This window comes from Ixodes scapularis, unplaced genomic scaffold, assembly GCF_016920785.2.
Source record: "Ixodes scapularis isolate PalLabHiFi unplaced genomic scaffold, ASM1692078v2 PGA_scaffold12__126_contigs__length_90152505, whole genome shotgun sequence".
NCBI classification, from domain to species: Eukaryota; Metazoa; Arthropoda; class Arachnida; order Ixodida; family Ixodidae; genus Ixodes; species Ixodes scapularis.
This window is the reverse complement of record NW_024609838.1, coordinates 33,622,795-33,638,986: the sequence shown is the minus strand read 5'-3', so window position 1 is coordinate 33,638,986 and position 16,192 is coordinate 33,622,795. Positions and strand designations below refer to the sequence as shown.

Here is a 16,192-nt window from a genome sequence, read left to right as displayed (position 1 = left end):
TTTGTTTAATTTTATGTTAATCTTTTTACAGTACTATACACTCAGCCGTGTCAATTTACAAAGGTCTTAACCGTCGAAAATATTTGACCACGCAGGATATCCAAAATTCATGGATATTCCCCTCCCACGACATGAAATTTAACGAGTCTCATCAATCGAACAACATATATTGTACGCACCCCATGGTGCCACGTTATCTGAACAGGATTTGAGAAAGGTTTAAAAAAACAGCATATCCAATATACATTGCCGAAAATAGTCACTTCACGACGATCAAACGGAATCCAGCATGTTTTTGAAGAGGGCTGCTTTTTCTGCACAGCTTCAAAGCAAATGAACGAACATCTCTATTCCATCCCCACACCCCGGACCCTACCCTATCAGCTATTTTTCGCGAAACCCGGAACATTGGGGAGGAGGACAGACCGTGACGCCCCAAGCGGTTAACTTTACAACTACACGGATGGGGAAAACAAATACAATGACGCAGCGCTCGGCCGACATAACCGAACGCGGCGTCAGCGTTCGGCTGGAGTTTGTGTTCTCCGGCGAGGGGGAGGAGGGTCTCTTTTGTTTCCACTAGGGCCTGCATGAACAATGCAGCATGCACGATCCCAGCTCGGCACAAAAGCCGAAGTGGGTCAAGCTCGCATTCTCTGGGGATAGATCCGGCACTTAACGTCGCTTCGTCGATTGTTAGTATTTATTACACTAAACTGTGCCCCGTGCTCTATTGAAGAAGATGACATGGTCATGCCCATAAGGCCTGTCGGCATATGCACAGGCCTTGTGTTGAGTAAACACCGAGCGTGAGGAAAACAAACGGGTCGGAGCGCAAGGCTTTCTGGAGATTATCACAACGGAAATAATACTACAAAAACGCTGAACTGCCTGCGTCGCGTGCTGCTTGGCATTCACTCTCTTCGCTCGTTTCCTGCGAAGGCCGTTCAGGCAACGAGCCCTGGTATTCCCCGGTTCTCACAGTGGAAGATAACACACAAAGGGTAAGCATCCTAAACAGGCAAATAAAGTAAAAACTTCCAAGAAAAGCTGGCGAACTCCGAATGTACAATGAAGGGGGAGAGCCACGCTGACCGGGTTTCCACAGCTCGGGCGGGTGGCAGAAATTTGTAGCCCATAGGCGTCGCTCGATTCGCGAAATGACGGCAGCCAGAGTGTTTTTTTGCAAAGGTTTCTTTCTCACCCATTGTGTACAGTCTTTCCTTTCTCACGCGTTGTGTGTCCTCAATCGAGTCCAGTCTTTGTTCAAATTTCAACCTGCCGCATCTCTAAATACAGTTGGACCTTAGATTTTATGCATAATACCACACTGATAAAAGACAACCCCGGTACCACGACTCCTTTCCATATTCCCCTAACAACTTCCATAGTGCACGAAGCATAGTGCTCTATGCTTCGTAATTGCTGGATTCCTTTTTCCTTTGGTGGGTTTACCACAGAGGTAGGACTCACTTGGTGAATGGATGAAAATAGTGAGAAATACATTGGGAGAGATTTATTGGTGGGGTGGAAGATTGATCTCTTTGGTTACAATGCATAAAGGTTGGCACTTGGAACAATACACTTAAAACATGGGCCATAAAGAAGGCAAAGAAAAGGAAACGGACGGAATGTATTCCGAGATTCTTTGGTTCATCCCTGGAGAGCTCCATGGTCCTTTCTAGGGAGCAGGGTACCCTGCCCAGTCCTTGGTGCGGGGGTCATCTCGTTTCATCAGGCCTTCTGGGTCCTGGTCGTCTTTGTCATCAGAGTCCCCACGGGGAAGAGCTGCTGCTTTGGGCTTCTTGACCTTGGCATGAGCCTCCACTGTTTCCAGGGCTGTGGAGCCTTCCTTGTCCTTTTGGTGGTTTGCAATGTACCATGACCTTTTTTGCCCACTTTGTTGAGGCAGTTTTCTCACCGTCTGACAGTTTTTTAAAGGCAGTCATGTTCCAGACCCCTGTTTCCCCTGAAGCCTCCACGCACAGTGCTGCAAATCTTGAGCCCATTATGAGATGCTTCTGAAGGGCCATATTTCTGAAGAAATTATCATCAATCAGTCTGGCCCACTGCCAGGTTATTTCCACCTGGTCCTTCTTCTGAAACTTGACCAGAAACTCTGTGATAAGTTTTGCAGATTGCTCAAATGGGACATTAGTGGCTGCTTCAACCAACCATGCTGGAGTACAACAGGCCTCTCGACATGCCTTCAAGAGCAGGGTCATTAGCCCGAGACCATTCAATTTGAGGTGAAGAAGACACCCTTCATCCATGTACCTACATCGGAGGCGAGAGTTCGCTGCATATTCTTTATCAGCACTTTTGTTATCGAATGCATACCTGGCCCCTACCAGGTAGTAGAACAACTCCTGATGTCTCGAGCACCCTTTGGGAAAGAAGTTCGAGATATGTATCAAGAGGTCTGTGGCAGGAACAGGGAGAGAGATGGGCAGTCCCACTGGGTTGCATGTTCCCACAAAAGCTTTAGATGCTCTTGTCTGGAAATACTTTCTCACCTGAGAAACCCCATCAACACAAAGACGGGTGCAGACTAGAGCTATAAAGCTCAGCATCTGCTTGGCCACAAGGGTCCTCTCAGTCGGAGGGTTTTCTTGGAGAGCATTCCAGATTGTCTCAATGTCAAACTGTGCAATGTCTTTTGTGGTGGCCGCAGAGGAGGCATCTCGAAGGTCCTGCTCCACTCTTGTTTCGGGGTCAACTTTTTCCCCTCCGCGCTTGAATCGGGCCATCTCCAGAGGGGCAGCTTTTTCGTAGGCCAGGGCCTTGTCAAACTTCTCAGTGACATGTCGGGAGCACTTGGAGGAAGAGGCACCTTTCGCTGAGACAAGTTCCACCTTGTAGATCTCCTCTGTGGCCGTTGGACTGAAAATGGTGGTGAATAGGAAGTTGGAGTTGTCTTCTGGGTCAGGTGTCAACAGAATCACTTTGGTCATGAGATCTATTACATCAGTGACGTTGGAGAAGTCTCCCAGGATGCAACAAAGAAACTTCGAGTAGACTGCTTTTGACACTGCTTCGGAGGGAGGGAGATAGGTTACCCAGGGAGTTTTGAATTTCTCACCTACCGCTCCATCACTCCACTCCCAGCTCCCCTCGCCCCTATATACCCCAATGAAAGGAGGTTTTATGTCTGCGTTTTTGAGCATTTCCTCAAATTCTTTCATTTGCGCAGACATGAAGTCCCGAGACATGTTGCTTAGTTAGGGTTAGGCGTCTCCGTTCTTTTGTGCGATCCTCTCTGAGGTTGCCAACTGCTAGTGCTGCTAGTATGAAAAAAAAAAATGAGTGCAATTCAGAAACGTTTTAAAAATTTAAACATTTTGTGTCTTGTATTTTTTTCTCTCGTCTTCTGAGGTTTTAATTACGTGTAACTTTAACTAGGCCGCCTTCCTTTTCTTGTTTTTACTTTTTCTTCTTTTTTTTTTCTTGTTTGATTTTTTTAATTTTGGCTGGTACGGTTCTGTTCTGTTCCGCCTAGAGCACTATATAGCTCCTTCGGAGCAGAGTAGCGCAATCTAGAACGCCGCCTCTCGGCGACTAGCGGCGAACGCCCGGAGGTTCCAACTGCGGTCAGAAATGCATGGAGAACGTGAGAAAATCGTTGTTTCTTCAGTATTGTGGGAATATACGGAATGTCAATCGTTTGTGACATAATAATGGAACATTTTAGAATAATTTGCGCTAAGTTTTGTGACCCGCAAGAACCTGACTTTTTTTAAAAAATTGCTTGAGCGGCATCATGCAGCAGACGACACGGCGACGTCACACCATTCACGTGACCCGCTCCGGCCAACCCGAAAAGCCCATCTCCGCTGCGAGCAAAAATCGTCTGCTTCAAACGCCATTGCCTCAGAAATTGCCTTCTCAAAATTTGCACACGCATCCGCCGTATTATTAAAACTTTGACAAAGTGTTTAGTGCTTTACTAACTTCACGACAGACTAGTTTTGAAAATTGTGAACTCTCTGTTCATTTTTTAATCAGCCGTGTTGTATCGATCTCCATGTATTCTCCCATAGGGCGGGCCGCCTCTTGGAACCCTGAGTACCACGTGACTCGCGCCGAGCCGCTCTGTCGGCCATCTTGTCGGCAAAACACGAGGTTCAAAGGATTGCGCTACTCTGCTCCGTAGGAGCTATATAGTGCTCTAGTTCCGCCTTGGCGCCCTTGGCGCCCTTGGCCGCGGGGGCAATGTTTTTGTTTTCGTTCTACGTTTTCTACACTCCGTTTTACACCAAGTCCTAGCGCAGCCGACGCTACGATTCAAAGCAGCCGATCTAACAACACCAAAAGTGTATCGTCACCGGTACTTGTCGTTTTTGTACGCTTGCCATCACCAGCTCATAGAGTTATTATAATGTACGCTAGAGGTTCAACTGGCGCTAGTGTCTATGCGACTTCCGTGACGCAAATTGAAGCAGACAGCAACCAGTCTACTTTTCCAGTCTTCCTGTGTATTCCTTTGGGAAAGCGCGCGTGCATTTTGTCTCTTCGCCGGAAAATAACACGGAACACTTTGGCTATTTGGGTCGTACCGAATAGTATGTACCTTGATTAACACTGTAAAAGTGTAATTGCTTTAGTTATCGCATTTTTCTTCATCAGTGACCGATGTTTAACTTCGCTACATTTCAGTCCCAAACGTGTTTTCCGCAGCAGGTGTGTAGCAACAAGCGACGATTCGAAGCAATATTACAATCGAAAGGAATGTAGAGTGTGTTCAAGGCTCGCCAGCAATCCGGTGACGCTTGTATATTGATAATATGCCAGTCCTGTCACTATATAAAAAATGACCCCGTCGTGCATGAGCGGATAAAAACATTCAAAATGTAGAGAATAAAGTCCGTGGGCTATAAAAGTTGTCTCTTCGTATTGTTTTCTCTGCCGGGCAGCTTTTATCGGGCGCTTGTTCTCAAAGATTTCGAGCGTGCGAGTGATATTTTGAACGTAGAACAAGCAGCTTCGCTCAGAGCAGAAAGAATAAAATGGTACTTACTTATTTAAAGTAGGAATAGATTACGTGGCCTTCAATTAATTTTGATCGTATATGCACGTGTAGTTACTGATCCGGTGTTACTGCGTAGTTTTTGCCGTCTTTCTTAGTTTCCAGATCTTGTTCTTTCGTTTGGCACGTATATCCCCCACGCTGAAAAGCGCAGACGTCGTGTTCGCGCTAACAGTGTCCGACAATGCACATAAATACACGTACGAAGCTGTTTTAGCACCGTTTTTAATGCGATGAATTTGAAAGAAAAACACCGTAACTGACCAATTATTTCGTCGGCCTGACTGAGAAATGTTCCAAGCTACCTAGTACGTATGGATTATTCGGGATATTTGCTCTTATGATCGAGCGCAGAGAGAAAATGCACTCACTTTTTCCCATAGAAATGCATTACCGGAAGTCAATTTTCGACTGGTTGCTGTCTGCTTCAATTTGAGTCAGCACACAAGCGCCACTTGAACCTCTAGCGTACATTATAATAACTCTATGCACCAGCTAACCAATCACGCAGCTTGGGGGTATCGTTGGTATCGTGTTCCCGCGCTTTTTTTTTTTTCTCGCTTTTGAGTGGCGACGTACTATTAACCGTCGATAACCAGCTCAAGCAGCTCAAGTTCTCGAGTGGAACGAGGTTGACCGTGCTCAGTGGCAGCCGTTGACAACGTAGATCGTTCCGATACCTCCGATAGCCCCGATAACGATACTATGCATGCGCAAGGGAGGCGGTGGCGGAGTATCGGGATATCGTTATCGGAGTCATGGGAACGATCTACTAAAACTCTCCAATGTATGCACTCAGCTTCGCCGGATGAGTGCCGGCGTCGATCGCGAACCGCCAGAGCCGCCAAATACCTCTCGTGCATCTCCAAGAACACCAAGAACAGGAGGTATTCATAAAGGTGAGTGTTCACCGCACTTTAGTGCTTCAGTTCCGTTTGGAGTCGTTTGACATAATTTAGTCCGGTGCGTCCGGGAACAAAGGCGCTACCAGAAATGGCGGGAATGGTCGGTCGGTGCTGAATGCTGATGCCATCAGAATCGATTCGCCCAACCAGGGGGCGCTTCGAAATTGCGATGGTAGCGCCACCGCAGTACAACACATGGTCGTGTCGCGTCGGTCGTGTTCGTAGCGTTGCATTGGCGTCGCAGGTGTTTCGAGCGTACAGTGAAGATTTAGAGAAAGATAGAAAGCGTGCGAGAGTTATTTCTCATGGTGAGTCAAGATACGATAGAGAAGCTTCAATAACACGCATCTTCCACCGAGAAAGCGGTTGATTTCCCCGCCAACGAGTCGGGTCCGCCTCGCAAGTACGGTCGTGTCGCCCGTGCGGCGTCTACGAGATAACTTTACAGGTGAGCGTCCCTTGTTTAAATTTTGCGCTGTAATAACATTGTGCCTTTAAGATTACTGATCACAATAAACCACTGTTCTCGTGAGTCCTGTTAGACGACGTCGGGATACTATTTTTCGGTCGCTGAACCACCGGCAGACTACGTTCTCGCACTAGAGGCTACGAGTAGGATAGCTTTTCGGGCTCGCCCACGTCGAAGAAATATTTACGTGTCGGGGATCATGCGGGCATAGGGTGATAATTCCGGGAAGAGATAAGCCCCCGCGTACAGTTGAGACTGCACGTCCTCGCTGGGCTGGAGTCGCGGACCGGTGCGAGTATTGTGCCGACGCTCGTAATTTTATTAGCATTGTTGAACACTCTTCCTGCATCAGCCTGCCTCAGCAGTAGGGAACTAAAACGCCAGGGCACGACCTGAACAAAGGCTTCGTAGATTTATTATCAGGTTTTTTTGTCCCACTTCACTGAGGCAGTAGGTTGCAGTTACTGGGACCTGCTCCTGCTGATTAATGGTTCTTTTTCTGCGAGTATGAGCAATAATGTGCCGCGAGATTCTGTCAGAAAGAGGGGCAAAACAGTTGAAAACGAAAAGAGGCTAGCCTAGACTAAATCTCCAGCATAAATGTCTGCTATGCATATGACTGCACATAATTTTAGTCGAATTTTCATGACAATGTTCAGTTGGATGGATTCATAAAAAACTTCATTTCTCTTTCAGGTTCAAGTTGTCCAGTCCACATGCAAGATTTCCAGATATTGGCTGGGGGCTTGATTCATACTTTACTGTGTGGGACATTTTAGGAGGAAAATGTTGTGGAGCAAAGGAAACACCAGTGACACATGATAGGTTGTCATCAGTAGAACAACTTTTATTTTCTAGAAACATAATCCATGCATGCCAGTGTTTAATTGCTGCTTCACTGAATAAAGTTTTTCGTGGCATGTTTTCGAGCGTTTCCAGGAATGTACCGTAATTTCCGGGCTATACTTTTAAAAGTTGGAATCTTAGGCTGTGCGGACTATGCAAAATTTTTGTTTTTCAATATCGTTGATTATGACGAGACGACCGATTTGGTGAATGAAAGAGTACGTAAATGATAATTTACGTATAATACCAGCTTCTTTGTGTCTATGAGAGGATATTCGTGACGACTAAGCACCACGTGCGGACGATGCACCGTATGTGCACAATCTAAGCAAACTCTTTTTACCCCAAATTTGCCCCTGCAGACTATAGTCTGGAAAATATGGTACAGCAACATAATGCAACGCTTTCAGAAATGTTTTGTTGACAGTGAAAAAGATGTTTATTGAGTTTTATCACAACCACGAGTAGGTAAACACACAACCTTGTGACAATATAAAAATTCTTCTCATACTCTTAACACGGTGACATTGGAGCAGACTCGAAGTATGGCCGGCAGGATACTTGTAGATGATGTACACATCTCGAGAAGCAAGGACTGTCCAAGAAATTGTAGGGCCGAGAACCCCGACTACTTCAGGGATCTTGCACGGCAGATCAGCTGTTCATATTCCAGATCTCACGAAAGATGTCTCCCAGTTCGTGAGAAAGCAGTCGTCACCTTAGCTTATCCATCTTTAGCCAAGCTATACTGAATCTTGGGGTACAGACTAAACCAAAACATGTAACTCAAAGACAGAAGTTGCCAATCAACTAACGATACTTTTAACAGGCTAAGAACCGGGCACATATAGAGAATGCAAAATAGATGAGGAAAGGTCACCTGTATCTTCGAGCGAGGGGGTGAAAATTAATTTAAATTAACTAAGAATCATTCACGAGCAATTACAGGGTTGGTAGGTTCCCTGCAATTAGTCTTTATCTCAGCTGGCATCTCGTCTAGTAACTTGTTGCAGGATGAGCCTGAGCGTTGTCCTTGCAGGTGTTCATGAAGTGCACGCTGCACATCCCCGCTGACGTTGGCGGAATCAAAACTGAACCACCCCCACTGAAAAATAAATCAATAATATAAGATCTCTGGTGTGATGAGTAGGAAATCGACACGAAATAATAGAAACGATTATTGTCTCTGGCAAGTAAAAACATAATCAGGGTTTCTTTTTATTTAAAAAAAAAAAAGGGGGGGGGGGGGGGGGCGGGTGGCTGGCTGGTTGAGGCGGTTTGGAGGTGCATTCCTTGTGTGTGTTGTGTGGGAAAGGAGGGGGGGGGGGGATGCATGCGTGTATTATAGCGTCGTATATTATGGCTATAAACAGCTAAAAAAACGGGAACAGCGATTAAGAAACACACACGGCAGAAGAAAGCTGCACTCGCAACCCCCAAAAGCCCCTCCCCTAGCTAGACATATGCTGACAAAGTCAAAAAGGCATGCAGGGCGTCTCTTGTGAACGGCCGAGCTCTAGCACGTCTTCGTTGCTCTTCGCTGCGATGTGGCTGCACGTGAACGCTCGACGGTCGCAAGATAGAAACCCTGTCGAAGGTTGGAAGCTAGTGCTGGAGGAACTAAAGCTTCTCCCTGCCGTTCTCACCCTGCCAGTGATTATAGTTGAAATATCCGTGCCAAAGGGATCCAACATAGCGACCGAAGCCTCGTCAAACACCTCGAGGGAAGCGACAGACGCGCACTAAAAAACAAATATTCCGTCATGCATTTCCAGTCAACTGACTTTCCCGCGTTCGGTAGTCATTCTGTTTCTATTCGGACACCAATTCCATTTAGGTTTTCTCGTGTATTTAGCAAAACTGATCTTCCAACGAACGAGAGACTTACTTTTGTCGGAGCACCGACGTGGTCCAGGCTTGGCGCCGTTCGAGTCTCGCACGGCTTTTCAGGGGAGCGGTAGAATTTTAAGGATTGACTACAACAATATCGGAGGTTGTTGCTGCGATCAACAACGAAACATTTGTGCTTAGCCGGGCTTTTATATCGTCTCTATCGCAATGAATGTCATATCCGACCGCCTACGACGGAGAAGCGAGGCGAAAAACAACGAGCCACTCGGGTTCGGGCGTCCCGCCAGGGGCTGGAATGGCGCTGTAGTCGGTGGCGAAACTTGAGCGCTTCGGTCCCGCTCAACGTGTCGATTTGTTTCTTGAGCTACCTTTACCAGGCGGCTTTGCCTTTACCAACCGCTCGCCCGAAATCATTCGGTAGAACATGCGGACGTGACGGCTAGCAGAGCCCTCCGCAAAGGTTTAGGATCGCGCTCACAAGTTTGGAAGCTTCCGTATGACCGCAAGTGCTCAATAAGTCCCTATACCAATGATTGCATGCCATCGACACAGACTTCGATCCAGTTTTTCAACGAGACAGGAAGGCCCAACGAAGCAAGCGTAGAATCTGATGCTTCGCCTGTCACTGTCTGCGCGGGAACACGCCGAGAGGCGCTTAAACAAGCTGCCAGGGCGTAATTAAAAAAAAAAAAAAAAAAGTCTAACGCAGGTTTGAACCACGCGAGGATCGTCTCGAAGCATGGTGGCCTCAACAGACGCTTGCCGCCACACGCGAGGACAAAGCAGGAGGCCCGAAGTTTGAATGTGAAGGTAAGACGTGCTTTAATAATAATGATCTTTATCTGCACGTTCCTTCGTATGACTAAGGTGATCGTGCTGAGACACAATATAGCAGCGATTGCTCTCGAACACAGGACAGGACAGCAGAAAGGCAATGAGAGGCAGGGAGATAACTGACCTCTCTGTTGTAAAACGTTTTTCAGAGGAGGTGCGAAGAGCTGGCCCTCACTTTTTCAAGGCAGCCGCAGAACACTACGAGCCCCGAATCACTGCCGCGGCTGACTCACGCGGATGCTGTGCTGCACCCTGCACTGCACATGGTTCGAAGCACACTTCAGGGGACCAGTGCATGCCCCTGATGCATCGTCGCGGTATGTTTTGTACTGCTTTTCCTAGCGGTGCACTGAGCAGTCCAATCTTGAAGGGAACACGCGAGTGCGTAGCCAGTGCTCCATGCAGCAAAGATCGCAAGCACCCGCGGAAGCTTGGAGCACACGCAGCGACGCCAGCAGCCGTGCACGCTGGCGTCGTCTGCTACTGTACCGTCCTTTCGTTCGGTGCGCAGAAAAAAAAAGGAGTGACCGCTCTGTTAAAAGTCTGATGGTGAAGGCATCCTTTACAGAAGCACTGTATGGCTCTCTGCACGCTAAAATAAGGGCTGTTGTTGATGCTCGCAGAGGCGTCGCCCACAACTAAGCAGACGACCAAAGTCCTGAGCAGGTGACTAATCGTTTCATTGTTCTTTGGTAGGGAAAGGTAGATAATGTGCTTCTACTCCCAGCTTTGTTTTTTTTGTTTTTATCACCATTTAGTATGTTACCATCAAAACAGCATCCTGGTGTTCACATAAATATGTGTTAACAATACCTATCGTCAAATATGTGACCTAAAGAGCCAACTGCGGCCGAGGATATCTTTTAAGTGTTCTTTTTCTCACAAAGATCACTGGCATTGACTTTTTAGCCACGTACCTTGAGTCCACAAAAACAATGTGCTTCAGCTAAATGGTATTCACACAAAATACATCCTGACAAGCTGCTTTCACTTTCGAGCCTCGAAGAAATTTTGCAGTTTGATTTGAACTATGTTGCAGGTTAAGGAGGTAGGGTCAGGGGAAAGAAGGTGGGAGAGGAGGAAGCGGACACAATGCTGGTCAAACCCTCTCCCTTCGCCGGCGTTGCATCCATCTCGTCCTCTCCCACCTTCCTTTTTCTTCCCCTACCTTCTTGAGTTGTCACCGACCATATAAAAGGCATGCATTGATATCACTTGTTCGTTTTGTGGCCATGGCGCCATCAAGGTTTGAGAAACGTATCCTGCTTCACAGGAATTCAGCACTCAACATGGAGAAACTATTGGCAGTGCTGCTGTAATGTCTTTGTCCTCGTCTTTTGCAGCCATCTAAAAAAGAAATATAATACTAGGAACACACAGCAATGTCACGCGCCAGTACATAGTGTACTACGAAGGGCAGGTAAATTGACTGCGGAACACGATTTTCTCAATGTCCTCACGGTTCTTTCGGCCAAGTACATACAGATAAGACGATTACCATTAGAAATGTTGAACGCCAATCCGAAATGTTTTTTGGCGGTGTGCCGAGCAAAAGGACATTGCTGCAACAGAAAACATGTGCCATCCTCCGCCTTTGGTGCTTCTGTGTCTGCGCCGAGCTTCCGCAGCCACCAACAGTCAATGCTGCATGGACTGCCCGCCATGCTTTCATGCGTTCCATGTATGATTGGCACGGCATGTGGATGTGTCATGCAAGTGACATCAGCGCTGTTGGCAGTGCCATGCTGGTGGTGGTTGAGCTTTGCTAGGCTCTGACCATTGACAAGCTGTTTTATGCAATAATCGCTCTTGGAAGTCCCCAAACTGTTTTTAGCAATTCAAATGTCAGATTTTTTTTTAGCTATGGTTATACAGGTTTTCTTTTTTAACATTTACAGATTTCAAAGAAAAAGTGAAAGTTATGATAATTATAAGTTATACGGCCAGGCGGACATTAGATTCATGGAAGAATGCAGCTAAAAGTCCGTGTAGATCATGTGTATCATGCTTCTCTGCAGCGCAGCTACATACTTCTGTAGGACCACCCCCATGAAGTGGGGTGGGGGGGCTGCATGCGTGTGTTGGGTAGCCCCTCTTGGTTTTACAACTCTACCCTGTTGTAAAATTTTTAGGGGTGTGCGAATACTCGAATATGCGAATTCGAATCGAATAGAAAGTTCCCGAATAATTCGATTCGCGAATCGAATTCCTAGTATTCGGTTACTCGAATATTCGATATATTCGGCCAAAGACGTGCGGTGGGCGCGGAGCAAACAAAAAAGCAGTTTTTTCTCCCGATGTAAGCGCCGTGATGTTAGACAGACCATTCGAGAAACACCTCTTGGTCCTACCATTCCACAAAAATCTAACGCACAGGTTAGAAAAAAGAAAAGTAGCGAACGCCACAAACTTTATAGCACGAAGATTTACTCACGATCATGACACAATCTACCCTTGAATCACAACTGAAACATCCCGCTTGCGCCGCTTCCAGAGAGGAATTGTTGGGAAGCCGGAATTCCGCGCCAAGCCTAATTCTTTTCACGAGTAAAACTCCTCGTTTCAAATTGAAGCGCCGATCTAAAACACACTTGCCGCACTCGCAGAAATCGGCTACTGCGCCACTGCACGATCACAGAAAGAAAACCAACGTTACCACGCCGGCGAAACCATTTGAGTTATCGTTGTCGTTCTTTTGGAACCGCAAATTCTGATTCCGAATCAGAACGACAACTCGGTTGGTTTCGCCGACGTGGTAACGTTGGTTTTCTTTCTGTGATCGTGCAGTGGTGCAGTAGCCGATTTCTGCGAGTGCGGCAAGTATGTTTTACATCGGCGCTTCAATTTGAAACGAGGGGCTTTACTCGTGAAAAGAATTAGGCTTGGCGCGGAAGAAACGGAACGGAAAACTAGTGTGCCTAGATTTGAGAGGGTTTCCAACAGCTCGATAGCCGCGTTTGAATTACGAACCGCGAGAAGGTGCCGAAAAGACGGAAGCGTCGGTCAGGTTCGGGCAGGCGTCGTCGCTCTTCTGTTTGTTCGCCTTCTTTCCACGCGACAACACAACACATGCGCATTCACAATCAATCTGCGATGGAGCCGTCTCTGTGGTTTCAGTTTCGGTTGCTCCCTCTTTTAAATCAAGGCTCTCTATAACAGGATAGATAAACGGAAAAATGGATGCGTAGCGGCAGTTGGACGGTGACTTGAGCCACCTAACCACGTTTTTTTTTTCTTACTTTAGATTATATTGTTTAAGCCAGTTTACCCAACACCACCTTGTTTACCTTGTTGCTGTTTACTCAGATTTAACACCTGTCAATTTATTTATGTAAAATCAAATCCCAGGTGACATTTTTTTTCCTTAAAATGGAGACCAACTATCGCAGACTGCCCCTTTTCTGAGATATACAAATATTTAAAAAAAAAGTTGCAGTGTTAGGTTGTGTTTTTAAAGAGAAAAGAAAGGCACGCGTGGCTGTAACTTTTTTTTTTTTGTGACGTTTAGGGTAGATAGATTATGTTTGCACCATAAAATTGGATCTTTAGTGCCCAACGTTCAACAGCAACTGCTTTTTTTTTTTTTTCACCGGAACTTTTTTACTTTTTGGCTTTTGCTTTGTACAAGACGTATATTCTGCACCAGGCGCATACTCTGCACATATAATAATCGCATTCGCAGCACACTTTGAAAAATTCCTACGAATAAAATCACTATTCGATATTCGATTCGATATTCGGGTTTTTTTTCTTGATTCGATTCGGTATTCGATTCGAAAGCTACTATTCGGTATTCGCACACCCCTAAAAATTTTAGATTTTAATGCGAACAAGTTGATAACAAAAAAGAACTTGGTCAACATTGATCTTACAACTAGAGATGTAAAAGGAACAAAAATAGAGAACAGCAAAATTTGGAAGAAGACATCTCGCTTCTTTCATTTTCATTTGACTATGTGACATTGGTCGGCGACTGTAAGACTTTTAATCACAATAGTTATACACCACAGGTCCCGGGGATCATGGCATCGATGAGCTCGCTTTCACCTTGTCCAAGGTAGCAGCGGAACACTACGGGCAGGCCCGGAGTCACCGCACCGGCTGGCTCACGGGCGTCGTCCTGTACTCTGCACGGCACTGCGTGTGGCTTAACCGGCCAAGCAGAGGGTCACTGCATGACCTTTATGAGGCGTCGCTAGCCATTGTAAGTATATTTTGGACGCTCGTGTCAGGGGATGTACTTTTGTGTTCTACAACAGAACATGTTTGGTGGCGGTTCAGTCTTGCCAATTCAGCCATTTCGAAACATAATTTTGTGGCGACTTGGCTTAGGTTTTCTGGCTCGGCCGTCTTTTGCACCAGTGTCTAGGCTCGGCGTAAGCCTCTTTGTTCTTTATTGTCAAGGCTAGTGTAATTTCTGCTACGCCGTCGAAGCAACTTCTGCATGCGAACAAGATGCAAGATGAAGCTACATGCTCGTGCACAGTGCATGACTACATGTGAAAACTAATAGCGAGTTTGTTTCGCTGCACTCGTGCCCATGCGCACCCACTCGCAACATGAAGTGAGTTTGTTTCGCCGCCGGCACTCCACACGTGCATGCGCTCGCTGCACCCTGAGAATTAAGTGTGTACCTGAATGCACTCCCGTCATGCATCACTTAGGCAGGGAACAAGAGCAGATGACTGGTTTGTCCACCATGCAGGACAGTAGAACTGCAGAAAAAGTGAATTTTCTGCTAAAAAAATGATGTGCCACGAGCAACAAAATCGGACACGAGCTTGAATTGTGTGTCTGCTATTCTATAAAGCAAGCAATCCACAACCTGTGCTTAATTTGCAAGTTTTCAGTCATTTTGTTGCCGTACAGACGTCCAAATACACCGGTGGATAAAGAAAGGTTCAGAACGAACATCAGCCACCGCGAGATATCTCTCACCATCCGTGCGGGGGTAAAAAGTTGGGACGTTAGTTGACAAAGCTTGCCCGGCAGAAACCTGCGACGCGTCCAATCGGGAGCCGAGAAAGATAAACTGTTTTTACCCGAGGCTTGGATAAAATCACCGTGTTTGAAAAGGGGCCATGGAATTTATTTTGGGTGGGATAAATTAATTTAGATTCGTATTTTGCTAATACAGTTGAACCTTTCAAGAACGAAATTCTCGCGGCAACGAACAAATCTGGCGGCCCCAGCGAACGTCCATAGAGTTCAATGCATTTGCGCCCTCTCAACAGCAAAGAGTTTTTAAAAAGCAGTCCCGCAATAACGAAAGTTTGAGGTAGTGATCTGCCATAGAGTTATTCAATGTGTCTACCAAGTTGGCATTTTCAAATTCCCTGAGTTTTCCAGGTTTCCCCTGAGTACCTTTGTGAAATTCCTTGAGTGACACAGAACTTTGTTTTAGGTCAAGATGGGCGGACACCATGTCGCCAGATGCTGTCACTCTCTAAAAAGCATGTCGTAAAATAAAAAAACAACACAATACAGTTTTGATGATAGCGAGTAACTTTTATTAGATTTAAAAAGAAAACAGAACGAAGTGGTTAGGAAAATTGATAGCGAATAAAGTATAAAAAAAAGGTAAACTGAGGTTTACGTGACCCCCCCAGGTCTGGTCATGTGACCTCAGGGGGGGGGGGGGGGGGGGTGTCGAGACCTGACGGTGACACCGCTCAAGCCGGAAACAGGAGCAATAACGGGGAAAGGAAAGGGTAAACAAAAACATAAGGCGTTCAAAGTGCGATTGCTCAACACTTGTTGTCAAAACACTCCACTTGACGAAATCTTTTTATTTTGGGGCTCAGAAGTCGCACAGTGACAGTGGTGTTTGGGAAAATGAGCGAACGCGACCGTTTCAACAGCTTCAACAGCGGGCACTCCCTGCCCTCCCCACGCGCGCAGGTGCCCTTCCCCTTGCTTTTGCCATCCTCCACTTCTTTTGTTTTTATTGGTTGCTCTTTTTATTTTTTATACAATTGCTTTTTCGCTGCGCATCCCGGCGTGCGCATCCCCACGTGCGCGTATGCTGGCTTGGCGGTTTGCCAGCCTTGCAACCCGAGCTATGTGCTCCCTGCCGGCGCAATCCGACCTATACGGATTGCGCTGACGTAGACACCCCCCCCCCCCCCCCCCACTCTTAAAAAAAAAAAGAAGCTAGTAGTATTCACTAGGTAAGATCTAGTAACCGCTTGTCACATATGTTACTAGGTACCTAGTAACCTTAGGTAGTAACGGTCAAGCTAGTCACGGGTTACTAGGTCA

The 16,192-nt window shown here is 46.5% G+C and overlaps 1 protein-coding gene and 2 long non-coding RNA genes across 4 annotated transcripts; 2 read left to right on the top strand and 1 right to left on the bottom strand.

Moving 5' to 3' along the window:
• The first annotated feature begins 5,521 nt into the window (after positions 1–5,521).
• On the top strand, positions 5,522–15,413 carry LOC115332656. Of its 2 annotated transcripts, XR_005714812.3 has the most exons (4): positions 5,522–5,925; positions 9,807–9,907; positions 10,081–10,248; positions 13,942–15,413. XR_005714812.3 is itself a non-coding variant. In XM_040206352.3 (3 exons), exons 1-3 carry the CDS (start codon positions 5,835–5,837, stop codon positions 14,298–14,300), a joined length of 618 nt encoding a protein of 205 aa, XP_040062286.1. In that variant the 5' UTR covers positions 5,789–5,834; the 3' UTR covers positions 14,301–15,413. The 2 variants fall into 2 exon arrangements, 1 of the variants encoding a protein (XP_040062286.1); XM_040206352.3 differs by lacking the exon at positions 9,807–9,907 and having other exon boundaries at positions 5,789–5,925.
• LOC115312718 lies at positions 6,076–7,324 on the top strand. The gene is made up of 2 exons (XR_003917252.4): positions 6,076–6,379; positions 7,097–7,324. It is a non-coding gene; the product is annotated as an uncharacterized LOC115312718 (long non-coding RNA).
• LOC121045953 lies at positions 7,227–9,384 on the bottom strand. Its single transcript, XR_005797935.2, has 2 exons — positions 9,135–9,384; positions 7,227–8,351 (listed from the first exon to the last, which is right to left on the bottom strand). It is a non-coding gene; the product is annotated as an uncharacterized LOC121045953 (long non-coding RNA).
• Positions 15,414–16,192: the final 779 nt, after the last annotated feature.